Below are 27249 nucleotides of genomic sequence, written 5' to 3' on the forward strand. Positions count from 1 at the left end.
AAATTTTATATAACCCTTGTTCTTTCTAGTCTTCATGCTCGTTCTCAATCCGCACCCTGTGTTTTTGTCTTTAATTTTCACGGTCTTTATTTCTAAAAATTCCTTTCTGAACCCCAATCTCGTGTGTTTAATTTTTCTGCACACACACAAAATCACAATAATTTTACATTAAATTGGAATAACTCTATAAGCTCTTCAATTCAATACATACCTTTTTTTTATTGCAATGGGCGAAGGGGAGTTTGAAGCCCTTCCAGAGGACCGGCCCAAAAAATCTCGCCACCGCAAAAAGCACCTTTACAGCACAATCTTACAACAAATGGAATTTTATTTCAGCGACGCTAACCTATCCAAGGACCGATACCTATCGCAACAACTCTCATGTGGAGGTGAAGATGGTAAATACATCTCCAAAGCCCTCATGATTTCAACTTGTATTATCTCATGAATTTTGTAGGTGTTGACACGTATGTTTTCTTGAGATTTAATAAAATCAAGAAGTTAAATTGTACAGTTGAGGATATCCAAAAAGCCCTCAGAAAGTCAGACCTTATTGGTGTAAATAAAGAGGGTGCAAAAATATTCCGTAAGGTTCCATTCAAAGGTGAAATGGAATGGGATGTTGAGCGTCGCACGATATATGTAGAAAACATAAAGGCTGATGCCACACATGAAAGTCTCTCCCAGTTATTCTCAGATTTTGGCAAAGTTATCTATGTTTCTATACCAAAGTATAAGCACAATAGAGCAAACAAAGGCTTTGCATTTATAGAATATGAGACGCGTTTGGAGGCACAGACTGCTATTTCCTTTTTTGAAGATATTGGGTGTAAAATTCCCTTCCCTAATACTGATCCTGAAGTGTTAATGAGTATTGCCACATTTGAAGGAAATGGTGACCAGGGACAGGGTACAGAAATTGCAGATAATGAGATTGAATCTGGTGAAGAAAAAGGGAAGAAAAGGAAGGCAGAACCCGAGCAGCCTTTGAGCTCTAAAAAGCAGAAAACAGGCGAAAGCTCTGAAGAAACTGTTGCATCAGACTCTCAAAAAGAGCCACCAGCTATTTCAATTCCTGAAGAAGAGTTGACAAAACAAGAAGAAACTGAGGAGGTAAAAAAGAAGAAGAAGAGCAAAAAGGATAAAAGAAGAAATTTTATTAAAGATTTAGGAATGCAAGTTCTTCCAAAGTATTTAAAGTGCTCTCATTGATTTGGCTGAAAATCTTATTTCTGTAAGTTTGTAGGGAGGAATGGAAAAAGCTTCGAAATTACTATTTGAACCTACAAAGAAAGAAAATGAAGGAATTCAAGCAATATTTAAAAAAACAGAAAAATTCCAAAAACTCTGATAAGGATAAAGTGTATCAATATACAGGAGAGCCTTACCATATTGATATCAACAAAGATGAGCCAATTGAGGAAAAAATTCCAAAGCTTGATTTCACCTCAGGAGTCATTGTAAAACTCAGATTACCTGAGCCATGTGTAGATGTAAAGAAACTAAAGGTACTAGAGTAATTGTGTTTTATAAACACAAACTAACAATAATTGCTTCCAGAATGAACTGAAAGCCATATCCCCAGAAGTGAAATATGTAGACATTCCATTACCATCTGGAAGTGAGGAGGTACATGTGCGTTTCGGTACAAGCGAAGCTGCTAATGACTTCTGCAAACACGAATTCGAGGGAGAGAAAACGCTGTTAAGTGGTGAAGACGAGAGGAAATATTGGGAGAAAATTGAGGCTGATAGGGAAGTTAAATTTGAAAAGAGCCGGAAGAAAGTTAGGGGCCGCTATAAGTTGTTGAAGAGAGCTGAGAAGGAGTTGAACAAACATATAAGATTTGATGAAAATGATTGATTAGATTAGTGATTTTATGTCTAAGTTGGTTATTATATTATTTAAGTATAATTAGTTCAGAAGTGTAAAATTATCTCGAAGTTCTAATAAAGAGAATGTATGCAGCACAATCTTCACGTCAGTATTGTGGGTTTCATGCCTCACTGGAAGTGCCAAGGCTAAATACTGTTGACTTGAGTAGGTTCCTGTCGACTTGGATGTGTCGGGTTTATAGGTGTTTGCGTTTACCGATGGGATTCGGGGTAACGCGGCGTGCTATAGCTGCTAACGGTGTAATCTATGTTTCCGTTACGAGGTGAACACACTTAAGGGACCAGTATTCTAACCCGGCCAATATACTAGTCCTTGATACAAAATACGCGCTGATACTGCTCGACTATCTTTATTTACACAAAACTATTGCTACGCTTATTATCACAGTCTGTATGTACTATTCAGAGGGTGATAATCGTGGGACCTTCCTCGAGAGAGCTAAGAGTAAAAAAAGTAAAAATGAGAGAGCTTTTAAGGGTCGTTTTGAGTTTATATAGCTAACCAACCCTTTCGCTATTTCCGCACCTGCTACTCGTCAACTGTCACTTGTCGGTGCAGGTTCTCGGAGTGAACTACTCTCGAGTGTATAATGCACCACAGATGGAAGAATTGTCTATTTCATTTAAATTTGTGGTTAGGTTTTGATGTTTTTATTTGCTGATTTGGTTTTATATTAGAAAGACATTAAAATTCGTCTTCTCCGGCCTTTAATCTCCATTCAAAACCCCGAAAATAGATGGATTTAGCAGACACCTTTAACGCCATCGATCTCAATAGAGAATCTCTGCTGTCGACTAAAACTTTTGCAGCTGTAATCGACACTCATCACACTGAATTCATCATCACTGTGTTCAGCAATAAGGTAATCCTCCTTATAACACAATTTGAGAAAATCGGTAATTTATACTCTATTGAAACTGAACAAATTGAGAATGAAATACTGAGCAATGAACCAGTCTACAATTTGCGGCCTGTTCTTGGTGCTGGGAGTATAGAGGTTGAGGTAGGGGTTAGATTCCTTGCGGAGCAACTTGCGTTTAACAAACCCCTTATAATCAGCCTTACGCTAAAAAACTATACACCTGAACATTTGAAAAAAATTGTTTGTTTCATTAAAAGTTATAATAATGGCCCTGGTGAAAAAAACTAAATTAGCTGAAAGCTATTTTGGGCAGGTGGTCATAGGGCCTCCAGGCAGTGGCAAAACTACTTACTGTGGCAAAGTATTTGATTTTTATAAAATGAAGTTAAACAGGCAAGTGGAAGTCATTAATCTGGATCCTGCTAATGACAACATGAACTACTCTCCTAAAATTGATATAATGCAGCTGATTACTGTTGAGGATGTTATGAAGAATTATCAGTTGGGCCCTAATGGAGCATTGATGTATTGCATGGAGTATCTAGAAGCAAACTTTGATTGGCTATTGAACCAGCTATTTCAAATTAAAGACTGCTACTTAATATTCGATATGCCTGGCCAAGTGGAATTGTACACCCATCATGACTCAATTAAAAATATATTTTCCAAGCTTGACAAGCTCAGTTACCATTTATGTGCAGTTCACTTAGTGGATTCCCACTACTGCTCTGATGCAACCAAATTCATCTCAACTTTACTTCTGTCCCTATCCACAATGATGCAAGTGGGGCTACCACATGTAAATGTGCTTAGCAAGGCTGATTTGCTGAAAAAAAATTTGTCAAAACTAGACTTTGGTCTGGATTTTTATACTGATGTACTGGATTTGCAATATTTGCTAGAACAATTAAATGAGGGGGCTTTTACTAAGAAATACAAGAAACTTAATAAAGCAATTGTGGGGCTTATAGAAGACTATAGTTTAGTGTCCTTCATCCCCTTGGATGTGAAATCTGATAGGAGTCTGTTGGAGTTGAAAGGGGCTATAGATAAGGTTAGTATGGGATTTGTTTGTTTGTTCAGAGAGTTGATGTTGCTGCTGCTTTTAGGCAAATGGTTATATTTATGGAAGTGGTGAGGAGAGGAGTATTCAAGCTCTTTTATCATGTGCAGTAGGGGCCAGGACTGATTCTGAAAGGTTTGACACTGATTACATGTGATTCTTGCTGTTGCTAAGATTAAAAAAACAATTATCATTGTACTCATTGAAGGATTTTTATTAATAAAAAAAATTGTAATTAAGGAATCTCTTAATGCTAATTACACATTGAGAAGATGCTCCATTTACTTTGCTGGCGGTTTGGTTTTCTGTTTCTCAAGTTGCGCCCTTTGGAAAGATTGAGTTAGAATTGATAAACTGTAATTTGAGTATAAATCTTACCTCAGTTGTTTATTAAAGTCATCTTCAATATTATCATCTTCCCAATTGTCTTCCCATACGCTGATGTCTTGATCGTCCTTCTCTTTGCCCGTCCAATCTAGATCATCATAAAACCATGAGTAAAAAAGGCTTATAGTCTCTTATTGCCTTAATGTTGGTTTAACGTTATCATTAAAAAATTATAATGTACGTACCTTCTACGGGGAATTCTTCGAATTCGTCGTCTTCTTCCAGTACTCCCAGATCAAGCTTGGGCTTCTCGGACATTGTGTTTAGGTTTAAAAACACAGTTTAAAAACAATTGAAAATTTTTCTCTTTGGAAAAACGCAAGTAATCAAATTAAAAAAAAATTGTGGTTAAGTAGGGAAAATGCATTCTGTCATATTATTGTCTTGAAGACAGAATTGGCAACATGCGAGTTGGTTGGTTTTACCCAGCTCAATGTGTATTAAATAAAAAAAATGCAACTAAAGAAGCAAAGATACTAAAATTTTGCAAATTTCGGTATGGATTTTACAAAATGTTATTCATTTAATAAATCATTATTTATTAACTATTAATAATTTTCAAAGAGAGGATATGAAAAAATGGCGTAGGTTGCCGGCTACGTTGCCACATTTCCATTATTATTAGGCACACATCTATTATTTCATCATTTACCTTTACTAAGGGCTCGGACGAGAATGTGATAGTAATGTAGGATGGTAAATGTGATGTATGTGTCACCATTGTCATTGTCACTATGTAAGTTGTGTCATATTAGAATGTAAAATGAATTCATCTTTTAGGTTTAATAGAATCTAAATCTAAATTGAAATTTTAAGCAGTGTAGAGTTCAGTAGTTTTTGCTGCAGCAGACGTCCTTGAACTCGTAAAAATTCTTTTCAGTCTTTAATTCTTCATTCCCCATTTTGCCATCGAACACCGGCCTCCAAGGTTGATCTCAAGGTTCTGTAACTAAAGTGACTTAAAATGTAAGTATAAAGGGCTCCCTTTCGTTATTAGAATAGCTATAGCCCCTTTAGCTCAGTTTTATCATAAAAAATTCATTAAACTAACAATTGCTCTTGATGCAGAAACCAAGTCCTATTCCCATAAAATATTTTGAAGTTTATTCTCTAAATATATTGTAAATGAAAAATTTCCCTTTGTCAATCTTGGTTTTAGTTTCCACTCTTTGCAAAACACATTTCTGAGACTTGTTTCCCTTTTTTTTTTATTTTTGTGAAAAAACATATTCCATACCTTTAAAGCTCCAAAAAATAGTAAAATTATCTCAATTTTTGTTTCAAGAAGAAACAAACAAAGATTCACAAATTTGGTTGATTAGGTCCTTCAATCATGGCAGTAGTGGAGGCTTTCGAGGACGAGATGGTGGAGGTGGAGGCAGTAGATTCGGCGGTCGTGGCGGCGACGGAGGAGGTTTCAGGAGTGGAGGAGGAGGCGGCGGTGGTTTTCGTAGTGGTGGAGGTGGAGGCGGCGGATTCAGAAGCAATGGTGGTAAGTTGTGCACAATCTTACTTTTCCCCAAGTTATGAGAAGGCAAGGAATGAAATGTATGCGATTTTGTGCCATTTTTATGTTCCACCTACTAGCCTGAGGGTAATTTTACATCTTTTTCCCAATTGCGGTAGAATTTCCAAACGATCTTGTATTTTGGCATTTTCCAGGTGGCCGAGGTGGCGATCGTTTCGGCGGAGGCGGTGGACGATTCGGAGGTCGTGGAGGCGGAAACGGCGGCCCGGGAAGAGGTCTAAGAAAGCCCCATTGGGACATGCAGCAATTGCGTCCCTTTAAAAAGGACTTTTATGTGCCGCATCCCGCTGTTGCTAGCAGATCGCAGTTTGAGGTGGATGCGTTCCGCCAGGCCAAAGAAATTACTGCTGATGTGGATGCTCCTAATCCTATACAGAATTTCGATGAGGCGGGATTTCCCGAATATGTTTTAGAGGAAATTCGGAATCAAGGTAAGGATCTTTTTTGTTTTTTTTAAAAGAAAACAGAATGTGAAATTCCTGGTTTTGGGCGAATTTTTCAGGCTACGATGTTCCTACTCCAATCCAAGCTCAAGGTTGGCCGATTGCCTTGAGTGGTCGCGACATGGTGGGAATCGCTCAGACCGGTTCTGGAAAAACTCTGGCTTATATATTGCCAGCCATAGTCCATATAAATAATCAACAACGGCTTAGCGCCGGTGAAGGTCCTATAGTACTAGTATTGGCCCCTACTAGGGAACTTGCGCAGCAAATCCAACAGGTCAGTCAAAAATCTGACTTTCCATCATGTTCTTTTCTGACTCAAAAGGTGGTATATCCTTTCTAAATCAGGTAGCTGCCGATTTCGGGAGATCTTCATATATTCGAAACACCTGTGTATTCGGCGGAGCCCCGAAAGGGCCTCAGGCAAGAGACTTGGAAAGAGGAGTGGAAATTTGCATTGCAACTCCTGGCCGATTAATTGATTTCCTGGAAAAGGGATCCACTAATTTAGCCCGTTGTACTTACCTGGTTTTGGATGAAGCTGATAGAATGCTGGACATGGGTTTTGAACCTCAAATTCGTAAGATCATAGAGCAAATCAGACCTGACAGACAGACTCTTATGTGGTCCGCCACATGGCCCAAAGAAGTCATGAAATTGGCTTCGGATTTCATGCAAGATTACACCACAATAAACATCGGTTCTCTACAATTATCCGCCAATCACAATATTCTTCAGATCGTGGATGTATGTCAGGAGCACGAAAAGGAGTATAAGTAAGATTTTATTTGATGTATGGGAGGGAATGGTTTTCTATGTTCGATGTTTAGGTTAAACCAGCTGCTGCAGGAAATCTCGAATAGTGCCGATCCGGGTGCGAAAATCATAATTTTCGTTGAGACCAAGAAAAAAGTGGAACAAATCACTAGGAATATTAAGCGTTTCGGCTGGCCTGCTCTGTGCATGCACGGCGACAAAAGCCAGCAGGAACGCGACTATGTTTTGAGGGATTTTAGGACTGGGAAGTCCACTATACTCGTCGCCACTGATGTGGCGGCGAGAGGCTTAGGTGAGCAGGCCTTCCCGGCCCACAATCTATTCTTCTTAACTACAATTTTTCGCCCATTTTGTTCAGTTTTGAGTTTGAGAGTTTGAATTAATCTAAAAAAGCACATAAGGAAAATATTTCCAAATCAGCTTCATCTATAGTAGCAATGGGGATTTGCCAGACTGGTTTTTAATGACGTAAGTAATATGACCGCCTTTGCCAGTGAGACAGAGAACGTCTTGTCATTGAAGATGATGTCTGACAGTGTGAAAGCCAATCTCCGCGGCCATATTGAACCGGGGTTTCAGCCCGGTTACGTACAGCGGAGAAGTACCATTGGTCCAAAACGAGAGTAAAATCCCACGTTATACAGGTTGTCTCAAATTCGAGACTCAAGAGAATGTAATGCGATCTGTTAATTTTACTTGTAATAATTACTTGTACGAGCGGTAAACTTATGGGCGCGAGGAGACAGTCTTTTTCCATGATCCTTTAAGCAAATCTGCGAGGACATGCTGACAATGTTTGTTCCATTACAACAAGCGGCGTGTAGAGGGTGGTGCATTGGGACTCCATCTAATGATTATGAGAAAACTGAATAATAACTGGATAAATAACCTGAAGTGCCGTTTCTCCTGCTTAAAATTTCCATTGCACCACCCGATTTTAAATAAGTTGGAATAGGATATACATTTAACACTTAACATTTATTTTAATCATTGAATTAATCAGTCTGGGCATCCTTTTTTCTGTTTCAGAGGCACAAGCAGGCTCCGGCGTATTCGGCATAATAAAACTCTTAACCTCAGCAATGCCCAGAATACGCCACGCGGTTGTGTTCTAGTAAACAAATAGGATACAATTCAGCGTCTTGCGGGTGTCTCTGGCTGGCTACCCACCCTTTCTGAGGAACGGGTAGAAGACCGATGGGCGAGTTTGATGTTGGCCGCATCAAATCGTTGGCATATCAATGGATTCATTTACCCTCCCACTCTCTTTTCTCAAATTATGTCTGCCTCCCAACCATCGTTTTCCCCCATCGAACAATCCCAGCTCGGCGGTCGAGAGAAGATGCCGAGCTGTCTTTAAATTCAACCAGAAGTATGTCAACCTGTCGGTCCTGCAGTGGGAGTGTGTTGCAACTGAATCTCATTCCCGACACGAGGTCTCGCTTATTGTATCAAACGGCGAGACACCACTGCAGCAGCAATGAAATATACATATAATACGCTACTATAGAGAACTTTACGTTATCGCTCCTGGCCAGAGCTCTTTCGTCGCGCGGAAATTGCAGTACCGAGTTTTGAACGGTTAGTACCACTGTGTTTTCTTTCACTTTAGTTTTTAGTGTTAATTTAATCGTGAGATTCGTACATAAGTGCTTTAAAAGTTCCTAAACTGATCAAATAATTAAATTCTCGAAGAAATGACCACATCTAGTAGAAACATTCACAGGTACTTAAGACCTAACTCTCCAATGGTTGCAACATAGCTTTCAAAGCGCGCACACATTGCGACAACTCAGCGTTGTCCGTCTTTAATGCAATTGCACTGTTGATTTAGATGTGGACGGGATTAAATACGTCATAAATTACGACTACCCAAACTCCTCTGAAGATTATATTCATAGAATTGGAAGGACTGCTCGCTCAGATTCAACAGGCACTTCATATGCCTTTTTCACGCCTGGCAACTCTAGACAGGCCAAAGATTTGATCTCTGTGCTCAAAGAAGCCAACCAGGCAAGGAACACTCTTAGTGGGTTTATCATATACTTACCTCATTAATTTTCGCAGGTAGTGAATCCCAAGTTAGCTGAAATGATGGGTCGTGGGGGCGGAGGTTATGGAGGTAAAGGTGGCAGCCGTTGGGGAAGTTCTGGTGGTGGAGGAAGTCGCAGCGGATTTTCTCGAGGCAGCCGAAGCGGTCCTCCTGGTAAATGAATTTCTCAGAACAGACTCGTTCATTTTCTTTGAATTTATCCAGGTGGAGGTAGTATGGGCAGTCGTTCAGGTCCCAGTAGTAGAGGTGGTTCAATGGGTGAGGGAAGTTCTGGCAGCCGTGGGGGATTCGGAAGTCGCAGTGGTGGAGGCTTTCGTGGAGGTGACAGTGGCAGTTTTGGGAACTCCAGGAGCATGGGAGGAAGAGGAGGCGGTAGTCGTTTTGGAGGAGATCGCAACTCATCTGGAAGCGGTGGATTAGGAAGCGGAGGACCTGGAGGATTTAGGTTAGAATTTTTGAGTAAAAAAGAACGTTTTTGTTCTAGCTTGATACATTTTAGTCGAGGTGGTGGAATGTCCAGGGGAGGTAGCGGAGGAGGATCTCGTGGTGGACCAGGTGCAGGTCGCGGTGGTTTTCGAAGTGGTGGTCCGTCCCGGTTTAGTGGAGGACAAGGCGGTTGTAAGTAGACTTATTTAACCGATTTTTTGCCATTGGAAGTTTTATTGTTCCAAAATGTTGAGTACACATTATCACCACAGTTTTGTGAAATAAAATTTTTGGTATACTATCACTGAAGCTTTCGAGCCGCGTGGCCAAATACTCGGATTTGACTTACACTGAAAAGCTCGTAAAACGATTTTTTCATATCTATGCGTGGTTAAAACTAAAGTTTTTTTTTCAGTTAATTAATTATCTTGCTGTGAGCTCCCAGAATGTACGGCTTTATTCAATCATCGTATACTAATAAATCCACTCTACAGCGCATAAGCGTCAGTGTTTGATTGCTCCATTTTTCCTAGGTATAAGTAAATATCTATCTTGTTAATAATTTAGGTTTCGAGAATCTTGCATGTACGATTCTGTAGGTTGCTATAAATGCCATTACCGTATTAATTCGAATGGATGTTATCGTTTCTAAGACATGTAATAGTAGGATGAAAGTGAAGTTATTTTCGCCTTCAAGATGCATACTTTTTTATAATTTAATTCTAATTTCAATAAATCTTTCGTTCGAAACAGTGTTTGATTCAGAGTAATACAGTAAGGTGGAATTCTAGAATATTATTTTCAAGAGAAACCGAAAAATACGCTTTTATTAATATCTTAATGATCGCGATCAGTACGTAGAGTGAGGCATTTGCATCTGTCATTACCTGAAATTTCAATGCGTCATATTATCAAGATATATGATGCCGTTCCATAACCATCTCTTCGCCTCTAAAGCACTGCAAATTAAATTTTTATAAAAAAAAAGAATTATAGCAAAAACATTTAATTCTCATCAGAATCATTAAATGAACATTCTCTCTTATAAAACTTAAACTAAAGAAAAGTAAACTACTTCTATCACAGTCATAATAAATACATTACAATCATGACAGAATCAGATTAGAATGTTTTAAATTTCTTCGGATGCATGTTACGTATCTTAGACGAACTACGAAATAAGAGAGGAATACTTGTTACAGGTGCTATGTAATAAATAATGGAACTAAGCTAACACTGTGGAATTCACGGATTCAAGAATGTCACAGATCGGAATTTTCTTAATAACCTGAAAAAAAAAAACAAATTCGTTAAAGCCAGTTGAAGCAGAAACTCGTCGATTTCTAACTTTTGCCATATCCGTTGCTTTTAAAGCCACCGGAATTGAACTTAAAGTGTTGCCTTTGGACACCGTTGTTCTCTCTACCTTTGAAGCCGCCCCCTCCATAACTGCCCCATCTACCCTTGCTTGTTCCCCCATAGTTGCCACTTCTATTGGCAATTTCTTGTAATTTCGGATTGACCACCTAAACGGAAAATCTCTTTTGATCGGGGACAAACAAATTACGATAATGATTTATACAGATCACAAATGTTGGGAAACTTGAGGATGGGATTCAGACTTTTAAGTGTGTGAACACCGAAGGCATATTTCCCCATCAATTTACCTTCCACAAGCATTCATGCTTTGCCGATGTGTCAAGGCAATGGCATGCCAATTAGGAAGGATACAAATAAGTACTAAACGAAGGAGCAAGTAAACATCACTCACCTGATTGGCTTCTTTTAAGACGGAAACTAAATCTTTGGCCTGTTTAAAGTTGGACGGAGTAAAGAACGCATATGAGGTTCCAGTACTCTCAGACCGTCCAGTTCTACCAATTCGGTGAATATAGTCTTCTGACGAGTTAGGGTAGTCATAATTGACTACATACTTGATACCGTCTACGTCTAATTCAGAGAAAAAAGGATCATTTTCGATGTTTGTTCACTTTTTTACTAATCCAATTAATTAATTTTTAAATCAGTCTTAATTTCAATGAATTCTACAACAGCACAATATGAAAAGCTTCAAAAGATGGCAACAATACGTTCTAGAATAAAAGTAGTATCGCACGGTTGTAGATCGCATTATATAACAAAAACAAAGTAAACTGATACTAACCGTGATCGGGTGTCTTAACGAAAATCCATGAAGTTGTGAACCCTGGCTAGATTCAATTCAGAAGAGTAACATTGCAAAAATTAGTAGCATAACTATCTGCCTTATTTGCTTCAGTGGACCCCGTCCCAATGCGGACTTAAGGTCTACTCAAACACTCCAGCAGATCGACCATAGGAAGACAGATTTTACTTATTTACTTTTCCTCCCAATTATCACCTCCCAAGCGATCAATCAGTGATATTTTTTTGGGGGGGGGAAAGTGCTACTCCCGGTGGGTAACACAGCTTCAATGTCAAAAATCTTCCGCTGGTCTTATAGAGGCACCCGCAAGACAATATTGCATCCTTTTTGTTTATTTTTTTAGAACACAACTGCCATATTTTAGCTCAAACTCTGGCTAAATTTATAGCTATCCTGCTTGTGCCTCTGAAACAAAACAGGATAATACCCAGACTGATTAATAGAGTGAGGAATTGAATGTGGACTGAGTGATATTAAACTCTTTTAGACAAGGTTTAAGACTGAACCTTCATGGTTTTAATGAATGATTTAATATCACACACCACAACAAGAGGATTAAACTAAAAAATAATGTAATATTAACAATTGATAACTTATAATTACTGATAACTTATAATCTTCGCGCACAGTTATTTGATGCCCCGGGTTATCGATTGAAATTTCAAGGATGAAAAACCAAAATTTGACTCGGAAAGCTAAACCCACATAGACACAAAATTAGTTTTCCACCATACGTATTCAAATTGAAAAATTACCAAATTGCGCAATGCTCATAACAAGGTTTTAACACAATAAAGAACCTTGATTCGAATGAATTGAACAACGCAGGAAAAAACCGTAACATTCTTTCAACAGGGACAAGAAAAAAAATTAAAAACATACGTTCAATCAATAAAATTTCGATCAAACATCTGCAAACATTCAAAGCTTGACCAGTCTGGAAAATCCCAATAAATGCTACTAAAACTCATTAGGTCTGGTTTTTCAATTTAAGCGGAAAATGAACCGTAAGCATAACACGCAACACCTGCTCTTTTTTTTATTGCTGTTAACTGATAAACCGGCCCCTTTATACGCAAGCTACTCATTGAATCTCAAAATTCACAATTTAACATTTAGGATCTCGAAGTTTCCGATCATCTATATAGAGACAGAATCAACTCACCTAATCCTCGGGCAGCAACGTCGGTGGCTACCAATACGGTGGCCTTGCCATTTCTGAATTCTTTAAGTACATAGTCACGTTCTTGTTGGCTTTTATCGCCGTGCATGGCGACGGCCGGCCAACCGAACCGTCTAATAACGCGGGTAATATTGTCTACTTTCTTCTTGGTTTCAACGAAAATTATTATTTTTGAATTCGGTTCCCCGTTGTTGCCGATCTCTTGCAAAAGACCATTTAATCTAAAACGAATAATTTGCGATTACTTACAAAGTATAAAAATCAATGGAACATAAAAGATAATTATGCAAATTTAATCAGATCTTCTTAGAGGATTAAAAGGTGTGTAAGACATAATCACGGTACTCATAATCACTTGTCATCATGATGAAATTAATAAAATGTTAGAAGTATATACAAACACTCACTTATTTTCCTTCTCATGCTCCTGGCAAACATCTACGATTTGCAAAATGTTGTGATTGGCGGAAAGTTCCAAGGATCCCACATTCAACTGAATGTATTCCTTCATAAAATCCTCAGCTAACTTTTTGACCTCTTTTGGCCACGTGGCCGACCACATCAAGGTCTGTCTGTCAGGCCTAATTTGGCTAATAATTTTCCTAATTTGAGGTTCGAAACCCATATCCAACATTCTATCAGCTTCATCCAACACCAAGTAGGTGCATCTCTCTAAGTTGGTGGCGCCCTTCTCCAAGAAATCAATTAAACGGCCGGGGGTGGCAATGCAAATTTCCACACCGCGTTCCAAATCTCTGCCTTGGGGTCCTTTGGGGGCGCCACCGAAGATGCAAGAGTTGCGGATGTGCGACGATTTGCCAAAATCATTGGCAACTTGCTGAATTTGTTGGGCCAATTCTCTGGTGGGGGCAAGAACCAGAACGATCGGCCCGTCGCCTCGACGAACTTCTGGCTGATGGTTGATGTGAACTATCGCCGGTAAAATGTAGGCCAAAGTTTTTCCTGTAATTTAAGCATTTTCATAAACAACACGGCTTTAATGAAAATTTAGTTGGGAGAATTTTCACAAATCAGGTCTTCTTAGAGGTAAAGGGTGTATGATAATCATAGCTGTTCATAGAACCGTCTCATCATGTTCACGAGAAATACATTTTATTTGATTATAAAAATAATTCTCTTTCCAAACCTTACCCGAGCCAGTGTGTGCAACTCCTACCATGTCGTGCCCACTCATCGCAATGGGCCAACCTTGAGCTTGAATTGAAGTGGGACTTTCATACCCCTGAGCCACAATTGCATCCATCACATAATCAGGAAAGTTTGCCTCATGGAAGCTTTGAATTGGCTTAGGACAATTGTCACTCTCTATGGTGATTTCTTTGGCGGCTCGGAATTGATTGACTTCAAAATCAGATCTTGCTTGAATGGTTTTATGTTCCTGGTAGAAGTCTTTCTTGAAGGGTTGCAATTGCTTGTTTCCCCATTCCACTGGGCGCATACGCTGGCCAGCTCCTAACGATTTTCCGCCATATCCCTGATTGGACCAGTTGGAATCGCGCTGGCTGTAACCGCCATTTCTTTGGAAGCCGCTATTACGCGAGCCGTAACTGTCTCTACTTCCGCCGTTTTGGAAACTGTTTTGACGCCCGCCGCCGTAGCCTCCACTGCTGCCGTTCTGATATTTACCGCCATAAGACCTGTGAAAGGAAGAAGAATGACATTCAAAACGCGTCATGATTCTTAAACTAAATTCACATTCTCTTTCTACTCTGGTTGCTGCTTCTTCGTAGAAGCTTCAGATTTAGGCCATGTATGCCTCTCATTATAGTCGAATTAATGTGCCTTTTTGACAGATTGTTAAGGACATGCAAAATCATATGTTGAAATGCACATATTACCAACAGGCCCTTTCCGTTTAGAGAACCTAGAATCACGATCAAACACACAGTACCAGACTAACCGACTTTTAGGTACTTTGGCAATTTCACAAGAAATTAAAGGAAATTCGGGAGATACTGCAAGAATTGCATGGGATACTGCTAATGTGGAAAAAATAGAAAATAAACGTGAAACGTAAAATTTTGCTTTATTTCTGTTGAGCAAGTAATTAGTTCACATGGCACTGCGAGCTTGATGAGAAACGTGCAGACTACATGCTTACTTTTGTTAAGGATGTTGCACGAGCGGCAAAACGCGGATGAACTCAATAAAAAGTTAAATTTCAGAAATTTATAGAAACGTTGACCCCACGTGCAACATCCAAACCCGGATTCGCAACAAATCGGTTTAATATTTCTTCGGCAAATTACGTCATCAAAAGGTAAAAAAAAACTCCGCCATTACACGCCTGAACCTAAGACTTTTACCCGAACAAAATGGTGGCCAAACGAAGGGAATCAAATGAAAATACAATAGTTACGTAAAAATCGGCGCTTTAGTTTAACAATATTCTCTGAGGAGGCAAATACTTACATATTAAAGTTTTGTTGGTGTTGGGACGTTTTTTGATACACGTTCGGTTTGAGAATGTTGTGGCCGGCACGGAGCTGAAGAGTCCTCAGTCTGAAAACAAGACGGAACATTACAGACAAATTAGGCTGCTACAACAGTATTTGAGCGAATTATCTAAACCTACGATGTGGTTACGAACGCGTGTAAATGGAAAAACCACGGTTGAATACAGAAAACGACTGGAACATGAACAAACAATACGGAACCCAACTCACCTCTTCGGAAGGCAGACGAACAGAGAGAGAGATGACTGTTTGAAAGATCCAGATCCATGACGTTGGTCTTGGCCGGAAGAACGGTTTTGGTATTAGGATTTTCCGATAGGTGGCCGAATTTCCTGTTAGGTCGCGGATTTAGGAGAGTAGGGAAAAGCGGTGCAAATTTACTGGAAGTTTATGATATCAAAAACTTAATGTTTCTAGTTTCAGCAGCACTAGATTCGGTGTTCTCGCTTAAAAAGTTATGACAGATATGCCGTAAATTCGGATGAAATGAATGGAGAGCGCTAGTAAATCTAATCTCTCCGCGACACAGTTTCTTGAACTTAGCAAATCCCATTCCCTGAATTTGTACTCAACTAAAGCTTGTCCTATCTACACTTTAGCCTGCGTGTCACAACTTCCATTTCGTCGTATCTTTTCCATTCATACATATTTTGGGTGCAAATCTCAAACTATGCTATATTCAGCACTAATTGGTTCTAGGGACAAGTTGGACTTACTAGGATTTGCAACAGTGGCACCACTGTATTATTCCCTGAGTATTTGGCGAATGGATTCGGAAATGCCCGGCAAAATTCGGTTCGCGGTTTCTGGTTGAGGCAGGAAGGTGAGCACATTTTTAAAAATTATTATTAATCAAGTTTTCATGTTGAAAAACTGATTTAATGGTTGTGATTTTGCACTTAAAGCATTACTTAAGATATGTGGATTATGTGGCATACATTAGCTATGATTTTATCCATCTTAAACATCTTTTTTCCGTGTAGTTGCTGGTGCTGCAGATTGATATTTGGCCGCCATTTGAGAAAAATCTGCTGACATACTTCATAGCCACGACAGAATGCAGTACAACAACGTTTTTCATAATTCACAAATGTAAGTGAATTAGATCTAAATATTGCGTAAAGTAAAACACCCGTAATTTCTTGGTAATTAAGGCTGAGAATTGAGGTTATTGGTATGGGCCGTCGTGGCCCGCTTTGTAGTCCGCGTATATCTTGGGTGTATACAGAATTCAACTGCCTATCGTGTTTTCGTGAAGTATTAACAATTGTTATAAATCTAACAACACAAGTGCCGAGAAACGTGCTTCTCCTACAACGACCTCGAAGCTACCCCACACTAATGTGAGAGCTGCTACCTCTTCCATTCAAATACCTGGTGGAAACTGCCTTTTTCTGCAGATATATGAACAATAGTTATTTTTTTACGAGCGTGCTGTAAAGTTGTTTTATTGCCGGCATTTGCCAGTTGAACCTCCCCCACTTTACCACAAATATGCATTAAAAAGTTTTCTCGCTAGCAAATGGTAATGGGATGTGTAAGTAAAAATTTTTTTGTGGTTAGTTAACATTGATAACTAGGCGGTAAAACTTTTCTATGTCTACCAGGGGCAAAAGTACATTTTCCGAACTTAATTGCCTACCAAACCAGTTCGTATCATAACTGTTCCACTCTTTAAATAAATAATTACTGTGCATATACAGTGTGTCCAAGATGGATGGAACTCATAAACATCAGTAAATACAAACTTGGTTGCATGACTGTCGCAAAAATAAAGTGCCTTATGAAACTGACATGTATTTTTTCTTCACCTCTCATTTATCCATTATGATTCGCCATTGAGTTCACAAATGAACTTTGTTAATTCTCAAACGTAATAAATTTGTGTTATTTCTGCTATGATTAATGCCTTTTTAATTTCTTCTTAAATTGTATTATGCTATCTGAACATTTTCTTTTACTGTAGCAAGTAAAAAAAAAGTTTATTAACAACTTTAGGTATAGGTCACGACCCGACCGTAATGAACAACAATATGGAAAACCTTCAAACTATTGGAATGGACCACACAATATTGCGGCAGTTCAAGATTTTGGAGGTCCCAACATGCGGCACTTCAATAGCAGAAGATTTACCCCAAGGAACTTCAACAATTACCAGCAGAACCAGTTAGATCAGGATGACAAGAGTGACACTGAAAGGCAGGGAACCCCCAATTGGGAATCTACTGATTTGGTAGGCATTGTAGTTGATTTGTGTTTTGGTTTATAAGGGTTGTTTCCATTGCAGATGTCCCATCTCTTTTCCAATTTCTTCTAAATAGAAAGGCTTCAATTTCAGATCCCATTCAAGAAGGATTTCTATGTTCCACATGCAAACACCAAAAATAGGACTCCAGAGGAGATTGAGAAATACAGGGAGTCCAAAGACATCATTGTCCGTGGTAAAGATGTACCTCAACCCAACTTTAATTTTGAAGAAAGTAGTTTTCCTGATTATATAATGAACGTCCTTATGAGTCAAGGATTCGACGATCCAACTGCAATTCAGGCTCAGGGTTGGCCTGTTGTCTTAAGCGGTCGCGATTTAGTAGGTAAGCGATAAACTCCGAAAAACAATATTCGGTCATTTTTTTCCATGTGTATCTGTTTATTCAGGCATTGCACAAACTGGATCTGGAAAGACTTTGGCTTATATGCTACCTGCCACAGTTCACATTAACAGCCAGCAGAGACCTCAAAGAGGAGAGGGACCAATAGCATTGATTCTTGCTCCAACAAGGTATAAAATAATCTCAGTTTCTTCCTTCTTACAATTTTAATGATTTTGCTGTGTAAAAAACGATTCTATTGTACATGTAAGACTTATGACGATCTCCGAAATGGATTTAACTTCATCAATCAATAGTTTTCTTATAATTGTAACAGAAATTAAAAACTGCGATATTTATTTCAGAGAGCTAGCACAGCAGATTCAAAAGGTTGCCCATGAGTTTGGTTCAAACACCATGATCCGAAATACGTGTATTTTCGGAGGCTCACCCAAAGGTCCTCAAGCTAGAGATCTGGAACGAGGAGTGGAAATTGTTATTGCCACTCCAGGAAGATTGATTGACTTCCTGGAAAAGGGCACCACTAATTTGGCCAGATGCACTTACTTAGTGTTGGATGAGGCGGATAGGATGCTAGACATGGGCTTTGAACCTCAAATAAGAAAGATTATCAAACAAATAAGGCCGGATAGGCAGGTGCTTATGTGGTCAGCAACGTGGCCGAAACAAGTGCAAGCTTTAGCTGAAGAATTTCTGGAGAATTACATTCAGGTACGTCACGCTGTTGATTGGAATGTTTGGGATTTTTTAAAATTTAATTGCAGGTTAATATTGGAAGTCTTTCTTTATCGGCTAATCACAATATCAAACAAGTAGTGGATGTTTGCGAAGAGCCCGCTAAAGAAGAGAAATTGAACAGCCTGCTAAAGCAGATCGCCTCAGATCGCAATAACAAAATCATCGTATTCGTTGAGACTAAGAAGAAGGTGGACGACATCACCAAAGTTGTTAAGTCTGTGGGTACGTCTTTGTAGTTTTGTGATTTCCATTTTTGGCTTTGTTATTCCCCACATGTTAGAGCCCACTTGGAAGCAATAATTATCATCCAGTTGGGTGTCGGAATTGTGGGAGATTATACTTGAAATATGTCCCATTGAATTTATGCTTTTTGTTTGGAAGTATTCGGGTGTATTTGAACATTAAAAAAAAAACAGTTTGAATCAAAACTATTACTGTCTGGAATGATCAAAACTTTATTTATCATCACCTAGGTTTTTCTGCGATTTGCATTCACGGTGACAAGTCTCAACCAGAGCGCGATTACGTCTTAAACGAGTTTAGAACTGGCAAATTTTCGATCTTGGTGGCTACCGATGTGGCTGCTCGTGGACTTGATGTTGAAGATGTGAAATACGTAATTAACTATGATTACCCGAACTCGAGCGAAGACTACGTTCATCGCATTGGTAGGCTCATGGGTCTTTTTTGGTGTATTTGCCACGTTGAATGATCGAATTTCAGGGCGAACTGGTCGATGTCAACAAATTGGTACTGCATACACGTTCTTTACTCCTAACAATCAACGACAAGCCAAAGACCTGATTTCTGTTCTTGAGGAAGCCGGACAAGCCGTTAATCCCCAACTACTAGAATTGGCTCAAAGTTCGAAGCATATGCAAACCGGTCGCAACCGTTGGAATCAGAGGAAAAAGGTTAATAGTTGTGATTTTAGAGAAAATGATTATGTATATGTGAATAGGTTTTTTTTATTTGCAACTAATTCTTTAGATCATTTTTCATTTGAAATTTAAGTTTTTCACGCCTTCGTCCACTTAATTTAATCCAAATATTAACTGTTCAATCATCATTCCGTATTGTTTAATTTACAAGCCTTTAAATTACTGTTTTTGTGCTGAAAATATCTTAATTTCCTTCAAGGATAATTCGTCACCTAATTCGAATAATTCTGGTAATCGTGCTTGGCAAAAGAAGCCCCAGGGCAACTATATGGGAGGCATGGAATTCTACGGAAATCAGCAGCAGAACGTTCTCGGTGGAATGAAAAATATGCAGAGCAGGGAGGGCGCCTATCAGCACAAGCCAAGATACAACAACAGCGGTTTTAATCAGTATCAGAACTCGCAGTATCAGGGCTCTCAGGTTTACCAGCAGAACTACAGTCCGCCCTTGTATGGTCAGGGACAAATGAACAATCAAGGGAGAAACAATTATGGTAAGTAAAGAAAATGAGTTGTCGATGGTCCAGGCAAGAAATATACATTTGTTTTATTAGTAATTTAAATTTAAAAAAAGGACCCAAGTGGGTCTTTGCTATTTTAGCAAATGAATATAGTGAAATAGAAATTTTCAATTGTATTTTCTGTGACTGTGACGCACACTGTAACGGTTTTCGCTTCATAAACAGCTTAAAACATTACGCTGATAAATTTTCAATTTTTGTTAGTCATAAATTGAAAAATATAACAAGTGTGTGACTCACACATTAGAGCCCAATCAGTGTTATCATTATCTAATTGGGTGTCGGACGTGTGGAACATAATATGAAATATTTTAATTATTTGATTTTTGGTGTCTTCAGACTAAGAATCAAAACAATATAGTATTCCAACATACGAATATTTGTATCCGGATTACAAGCACATTAGAGTGTTCTTTCTCCCTGTTACGTATTTTGATGTTCGAGTCAAGGCAAAACTATTGCTGACAGAATCGCCGTCAAACTCAGCGTGAATAAAGATTTTAAAAACCTGATATTTTCTTCCAGGTCAAGGCAACCAAAGAAACTTCAACCGTTTCAACCAGCGCCAACAGTACCAAAACCCCATGCAGTCAGCCTCATACATGCCAACGGGTAACAGCTCGTACATGGTGCAAGGCCCCGCTAACTCCGGAGTACCCGATAGCATTCAAAATCTTATCAGCCACAAATTTTTCCAGAGCCGCGGGCTCACGGGGGCTGCAAATCCTTGCGCATATCAAAATCAAGGCGGTCCTTACGGGCAGTACGCTGCCGCTCCTGTGGGATATACTGCATATCCTGCACAGTACGCTGCGCCTCCAACGGCAACCGTGCAGCAGTAGATCCGTTTAAACAGGGTTGTCGCATACGGATCAGTTTAGTAAGTGCTGATTTTTTTGCCAGAAAAATCCTATTTGTTTCCGTAGCTTTATTCATACGAAGGTTAAATTTGATGTGCGACAACCACCGCTTTTATTCGCATACGCGGTACTCGCATAATATTTATCTTGCATGTATTAGCGTCTAGAAATAATCACATTATAGTTTTGCTTTCTCTCTTTCTATCTCTCTCTCTGTTTCTCTCTTGCAGTGTATCACTTGCTTCTGTTCAAGATCTTAATGTTAATTGTCGATTCGCGATCTTCGCACTCTTTTCAACCGATGTAACGTTGTATTAGGTGGAGAGGAGTTGTTTCGAATCGGGTCATTCCATCTCTGGTTTTACGTAGAGTCGAATTTAAGCTGCAGCGGATGCTCAGTGCCAGCTCCCCGCTCTAGCAAACTTTTACTTCAGCAGAAGTTCAAAAAAACCTTTAACGTTTTTCGCCTAGTGTAGAGGAAAGCTTCTGTTCGTTGCTATTAGAGAGTCAAAAAACTACTTTGCCGGAAATAGTAGCAGCCGCGCCTGTTGCTTTTATTTTTTCAAAACGATTGAATTTTCTAATAGTCACAAGGCCGTGAGGCGGGCAATGTTGCCAAAAGAATTTGGCATTTAAAGAGACATTTGTTTGAGAAATATGCGGATAAATTTGCTTAACTTTGTTCCCGTTCAATTCCATGGATTGCCATATTCAAACGAATTATGGCAACGTTGCCGTTTTTCCAAAGATAATCGTCTAACATAAGTGGATAGGGCCGTTTTTAGACAGCGTTGCCGTATCTTTAAAAACTACCGTACATGTAGGGAAGCCACATTGATGTTTTGCAGTAGCGTAGCAACGGACCGAAGTTTGATTTATATGTGAAGTAGTTAGAAGTAGTTAAGGTTATCCTGTATGCCATTGAAATGCACGAAACATATAGAAGGGGAGTTTCGGCTACTTTATAAGTATTTACAAATGATACATAATATTATATTGATACTATGCGGTGCTAATATCGTACCAGGATCCCAATTTTATATATATATGACTTGCATAGTAGATCAAAAATGCAGTATTTTCTTTCATAATTATTTCTACTTATCTACTGTAGGTTTTTAGGTTAGTTAGATGCCAAAATCTTAATTTTTTCTTCTTAAACGCAGTTCATTTTTTAAGGGAAAAAAGGCGGCATATTTTTAAATTTTAGTACTATACGAGACTGTAGGCGGTCGTCGGTTTACATACGTAGATCATATTTAGCTTCCAAAGTGTCGTAACGGAACCAGGAACTCTGCAAAATCAATGAAATAGCATAGTTTACGTAGAAATAACTCTAAATATTAAAAATGTTGAATCTTCAAACGGGCTGTGCTTAAGGGAAGTGTTTCGGGAGATTTGGATGCCCCCTGCGTCGAAATTAGCCAAAGAGTGTGAGTCATATTATTATTATTTCGTTCCGAATAAGGTTTTAGATTGAAATGCAAGCGATTTATATTTGCATCAATTCGACCCTTATGCGTCATAACGAACATTTAACCTACAAACAGCTGTGTAATCATAGACAATAAATTATTGCAGTGAAACCAAAATTTGTCTGGAAAAGGTTAGATTAGACTTTCACCGTTCGTTTCCTTGAATAAGGCTGTTGATTTTTCCAAGTCTCGAATGTTTGAGGTTAAATTGTGATATTGCGTGTTGGGGCATTAAAAGTGGATCTTAAGGACTGCTAGTGTCGTGTAAATATAATATGTAGTATTAAGTAAACTCTCGTTTATCGTTTGTAAGCGTGGTGCTAAATACGCTCGATATCGGATAAATTCAGGATGTGTTTTTTGGGACGTGGACCGAATGAAATTCGCCAGCAAACTCTCCGTACCAATTAAGCGTCTTGAGTGTTGTTATTAGCAATTAGCTCACGGTGTCATCTGTGATATTCTCTAGGAAATAAAAAGATAGCAAAGAATAATACATTAACTGCTCCGAGTAAAAGAGGCGCGTTACGTTTTTTACGATTATGATGTGATATTTATTCCTGTTCAAAGACTGACTGAAATAACGCATTAGTACTATACTTTATTTTAAATCGAGTAATGATTATTACTTTCCCTGATCAATTGCTATCGTTAATCTAAGTTAACCAGGGCAGTCCAAAAATACCACATTCTAAACGTACCTCGTATTCGGACTCGCGTGCATAAAATACTAAATTGGCATGCACAAAGTGAAGTTATTTCATTATTCTGTGATAAGCGCCATTGCATCGTAACGATTGACGACTTTCCCTATTTATGATTCGCAAAAACAAATTTAAAAAAAACGGGCAAGTGTCGTTTGAAGTATGAAGTACCCACGCGAAATAAATGCTTTATACCGAGCCATCTTGTACCAAAGCGGTATGTCGTGTCGCATTCCAACATTCTGGGATACATAATTTACTCACATTACCCCCCTCCCCCCATAACGTGATAAAAGATTTTTCAATGATACTCTTCTGTAAGTTTCAAGAGAAGTGCATTTCTTGTATGTAATACAGTATTATATATTAATCTAGAATGTAACTTGGATTTTGTTTTCTTTCACTTTGTTAAACAGTTTAAAATTTGATGTAGAATGGGTATAGTGTGTGTATCTAATGCCATTCGACGAATACATTTATAATTTAAAGGTAAGCTGTTTCATTGACCCATGTGGGAAACATTTGAAATTTTTATCCTATCTTCCCCTTATTTTTGAGCGGTTTCGACCTGGCCTCTCCTACCTTTCATGAAGTGTGAAAAGAACAACAATGCCATTTCCCTTTTGGCAGCAATCTAGAGTGCAACATAAATATTAGGTCGTGTAGCATGAAATGAGTAGAATTGAATTGAAACTTTAGTCATTTTTTTTTCATATGAAATGTTTTTCTTGTCAATCGAAATATGCACCACCATTATCAATACACTTCTGCCATTTAACGGGAAGTTCATTGATCCCCCTGCTGTAAAAGCCTGCAGGCCGGGAGTCGATAAACTCTTGGAAGGCAGCTTTGACAGCCTCGTCGGAGTTGAATGTTTTCCCTACCAAGAAGTTATCCAAATTTCGAAAGAAGTGGTAATCAGTGGGTGCTAAGTCGGGTGAATACGGTGGATGACGAAGAGTTTCCAATTCCAACTCCCGTAGCTTGGCCAAGGTGACTTGTGCGGCGTGTGGCCGAGCGTTGTCGTGCAACAATAGCGGTGCGCTTCGATTGACTAATCTTGGCTGCTTAACCGTCAGTTGCCTCAGCATTTCGGTCAGTTGTCGGCAGTAGACATCAGCCGTAATCGATTCACCAGGTTTCATGAAGCTGTGATGGATGACACCTGCGTTGGACCACCAAACGGACACCATAAGCTTCTTTTGATGAAGATTTTTTTTCGCACAATCTTGATCCAACCACTGCGATGAACGTCTGGTATTGTCATATAGGATCCATTTCTCATCACAAGTAACAATCCGATTCAAAAATGGATCGTTATTATACCGGCACAACAAAGAAACACAAGCTTCGAGACGTCGTTCTTTCTGTATGTCGCTCAACTCATACGGTGCCCACTCGTCCAGCTTTTTCACCTTACCAATTTCAGCCAAATGAGTCAATATTGTTTTTTTGGTTACACTGAACATTAACGATAATTCGCTTGCACTTTGACGTGGATTCGCTTCCACCACGGCTTTCAGATAATCGTTATCCACTTGAGTTTCAGGTCGTCCACGTGGTTCATTTGTTAGGTCAAAATTGCCAGAACGAAATTTCATGAACCAACGAGATACTGTTTGCTGCGAAGTGACTTCAGTACCAAACACATCATTAATATTGCGAGCCGTCTGAGCTGTTGTGGTTCCACGGTGGAACTCATATTTCATCAACACACGAATTTCACTATTTTGCATGGCTGCACAAAAATGTTTATAAAAATAAAAGTTTTCAATAATTTTTAACACTTTAAACTCTGATCGAAAGAGGAAGAATGTGCCTTTTCCACATAAAAAAGTCAAGTCCAAATGTAGATTTAGAGTGAAGTTATTCGCGGTTGAATGTGGCATTTCGAGAATCTACTCATTTCATACTACACGACCTAATACATATCAAAAAAGATGACGTGACAACGCGGCTTCGGTTTTAATCACTGGCGGCCATTTTGAGCTTTTTTCCTTACTATAAATAATAGTACCCCCTTCCCCTTAATTTTTTTCTGTAAACGCATTCATTTATCGTCTATTATATATATTATACAGAATTTAATAATACATTATAAAATAATTATGTGTCAGCAACAATCAATCAACACTTTGCAAACAACTGTCTCACAAATTCTAAGCAGCACTAAATTCCCTTTAATTTTAAAAAGTTTTATGGTCGTGCAATTGTCCTACATCAATTTCAACAAATAACTATTTCAGTGGCATTTCAAAAGGCGAAACCGGCACATTCGGAACACACTGAACGAACTTTTCTTTCACTTTTTGACATTATGTTTAACAATCCGGAATGAGACAGAACTACTAGGCCGTGAGGTGAAAGTTAAGTAAAAAAATAAAATGTTGCTATTACGTCCGATTTCAATTTGCGTTTGATGCCCTTTCCTCAGTTAAATTGCTTCTGTTCTTCATTATTTGGGGGAATATTATCTGATTGTCTGTGAACCGTCTTTCTTATCGCCCCTCATTATCTTCTTCTTCCAAAAACTTATCCCAGCCCTCTAATCGTTGATTAATCTGAGAATCTGTCTCAGATATTTTATACTTCGTTTTGCCGTCGTAAATTTCCGCACTAAGCTGCCGCTTCATGAACCACCTGCCGTTCAACATTTTGACAACTTGGGATGCCTCTTCTGGGTTACCCATTGTGATCTGGGCAATACCCTCTGGGTGCCGGTCAAAAAGAGTCACTTTCCGGACTTCTCCTATTTTTCCTGCCTCCTCTCGCAAATCTTCTTGGAATTCCAAAATTAAGCTGACATCCTTATCAAAAATGTCTGGATCAAATAAGTTCTTTATTATAACTATTCTTTCGTGTTTGGATTTTTCCCCTTCTTTCTTCTCAGGCCTCCAATCAAACAGCTTGTCTTGTTGTTTCTTAAGCTTCATTTTCTCTTTCCTTTTTTTCATTTTTGGTTTCAATTTGGGATTAAACTCTCCCTTTAACTCAAACTTTGCCCTTTCTACCTTGATTTTTTGCCCCCTCAAATTACAGCCATCCAGCAAGTTCAAAGCCAGCTCCACGGATTCAATTCTAATATATGTGCATAAGGCATCTCCTTTCAGATAATTAGTTCCTGGATCTTTGTACAGTTTCACTTTAAAACTTCCACTTACTGGATCTCTCATCACCAAACCACATTTCTGCATAAACTCCACAAATTCTTCTTCCTCAATATCTAAAGGCAAATTTGAAACATAGACATTAGTATTTTGGTCTTCATTTACTTGGAACCATGTCGGTTCTGAGGCTTTTCGTTTTTCACCTTTTGGCAGTTTAGCTTCAACTTTTGGAGCCTCTTTGTCTGGTACTGTCCTTGATTCTTCGCTACTATGCTCATTAAAACCATAAGACATTTGATAACGTGCCATAAAGTCATCATCAACCTTTGGAAACCAGGCTTTCTTCTCTTTGTCCCAAAACAGTTTCGTGCCATCAGGCTCTGTGTATACATGAGTGTCATCTTCAAATTCATAAGTAAGGTTTTGCCTTGGTATCCATTCTTGTTTGTTATCGTCCCATTGATATTGATAACCTGTGTATTGATCTGTGTAAATTGCCGTATCTCCATCGTAATGTACATTTTTGGAGTCATATTGCTGCTTTCCCACCTCAGTGTCTCTTACTTGGTTTTCTCTGCTTTGCATGTTGGTACTGTCTTGGGTGACAACAGATTTTTCCTCTGTTAAGAGTGTAGGATTTTCTGAAATTGGACGAGTGTTCTCTGTGCTGTTTAAATCCATATTAGGGTTCCTGTTTAATAAGCTAGTACATTTCTTACTCTATCAGCTTCAATTTATGACCGAACCGGGATATTTTGATTTTGCCGAGCTCGACAGTATTATTATTGATTTTTTGTTTGTTTTTTAGCTTTATTATAAAGTTTATTCAAGAAGAAATACCCAGAATGACCCCCAAAATTGTCGCTTGAACTAACCTATTGTTAACTAATCTGTCAAATGTCAAAATATTTATTCATAACCTCAATAAATGAAGGATTTTCGTGATGCGATGTGAAACAAGGATGTCAATAGATTATGAGTATCTTTCTGTTGTTGACATTTACTTCGTATTAG

At 38.8% G+C, this 27249-nt stretch overlaps 6 protein-coding genes across 10 annotated transcripts; 4 read left to right on the plus strand and 2 right to left on the minus strand.

Annotated features, from left to right (window-relative positions):
• Positions 1-103: 103 nt before the first annotated feature.
• Positions 104-1909, plus strand: Larp7 (La related protein 7). Its single transcript, XM_066400369.1, has 4 exons — positions 104-398; positions 458-1190; positions 1247-1508; positions 1561-1909. Exons 1-4 carry the CDS (start codon positions 227-229, stop codon positions 1861-1863), a joined length of 1470 nt encoding a protein of 489 aa, XP_066256466.1. The 5' UTR covers positions 104-226; the 3' UTR covers positions 1864-1909.
• Positions 1910-2527: 618 nt separating this feature from the next.
• Positions 2528-4105, plus strand: LOC136415416 (GPN-loop GTPase 2). Its single transcript, XM_066399989.1, has 2 exons — positions 2528-3812; positions 3868-4105. The coding sequence occupies exons 1-2, from the start codon at positions 3024-3026 to the stop codon at positions 3976-3978; spliced, it is 900 nt and encodes a 299-aa protein (XP_066256086.1). The 5' UTR covers positions 2528-3023; the 3' UTR covers positions 3979-4105.
• An 878-nt stretch (positions 4106-4983) lies between these two features.
• On the plus strand, positions 4984-10154 carry LOC136415402 (uncharacterized). 2 transcript variants are annotated; one of them, XM_066399970.1, is made up of 11 exons: positions 4999-5174; positions 5531-5700; positions 5871-6167; positions 6239-6456; positions 6528-6955; positions 7010-7248; positions 8791-8969; positions 9024-9162; positions 9214-9454; positions 9509-9627; positions 9851-10154. In XM_066399970.1, coding segments are annotated over exons 1-11 (2040 nt in total). In that variant the 5' UTR covers positions 4999-5172; the 3' UTR covers positions 9859-10154. The 2 variants fall into 2 exon arrangements, 1 of the variants encoding a protein (XP_066256067.1); XR_010752609.1 differs by lacking the exons at positions 9024-9162; positions 9214-9454; positions 9509-9627; positions 9851-10154 and adding an exon at positions 7986-8537 and having other exon boundaries at positions 4984-5174; positions 8791-8930.
• Positions 10155-10425: 271 nt separating this feature from the next.
• LOC136415414 (ATP-dependent RNA helicase p62-like) lies at positions 10426-15572 on the minus strand. Of its 2 annotated transcripts, XM_066399987.1 has the most exons (8): positions 15491-15572; positions 15237-15326; positions 13956-14461; positions 13211-13766; positions 12786-13024; positions 11207-11385; positions 10784-10961; positions 10426-10723 (listed from the first exon to the last, which is right to left on the minus strand). In XM_066399987.1, coding segments are annotated over exons 2-8 (1668 nt in total). In that variant the 5' UTR covers positions 15239-15326; positions 15491-15572; the 3' UTR covers positions 10426-10715. The 2 variants fall into 2 exon arrangements, 1 of the variants encoding a protein (XP_066256084.1); XR_010752610.1 differs by lacking the exons at positions 10426-10723; positions 10784-10961 and adding an exon at positions 11600-12025 and having other exon boundaries at positions 11245-11385.
• Positions 15573-16018: 446 nt separating this feature from the next.
• On the plus strand, positions 16019-23616 carry LOC136415413 (uncharacterized). 3 transcript variants are annotated; one of them, XM_066399984.1, is made up of 11 exons: positions 16019-16103; positions 16264-16372; positions 17279-17513; positions 17619-17871; positions 17936-18059; positions 18234-18600; positions 18654-18849; positions 19101-19295; positions 19351-19580; positions 19768-20062; positions 20615-23616. In XM_066399984.1, exons 2-11 carry the CDS (start codon positions 16338-16340, stop codon positions 20929-20931), a joined length of 2247 nt encoding a protein of 748 aa, XP_066256081.1. In that variant the 5' UTR covers positions 16019-16103; positions 16264-16337; the 3' UTR covers positions 20932-23616. The 3 variants fall into 3 exon arrangements, with proteins under 3 accessions (XP_066256081.1, XP_066256083.1, XP_066256082.1); XM_066399986.1 differs by having other exon boundaries at positions 19351-19541; XM_066399985.1 differs by having other exon boundaries at positions 17285-17513.
• A 1685-nt stretch (positions 23617-25301) lies between these two features.
• On the minus strand, positions 25302-26993 carry barc (RRM1_TatSF1_like and RRM2_TatSF1_like domain-containing protein barc). Its single transcript, XM_066400274.1, has one exon. It carries the CDS (start codon positions 26914-26916, stop codon positions 25627-25629), a length of 1290 nt encoding a protein of 429 aa, XP_066256371.1. The 5' UTR covers positions 26917-26993; the 3' UTR covers positions 25302-25626.
• Between the last annotated feature and the right edge of the window lie 256 nt (positions 26994-27249).

This window comes from Euwallacea similis, chromosome 20, assembly GCF_039881205.1.
Source record: "Euwallacea similis isolate ESF13 chromosome 20, ESF131.1, whole genome shotgun sequence".
NCBI classification, from domain to species: Eukaryota; Metazoa; Arthropoda; class Insecta; order Coleoptera; family Curculionidae; genus Euwallacea; species Euwallacea similis.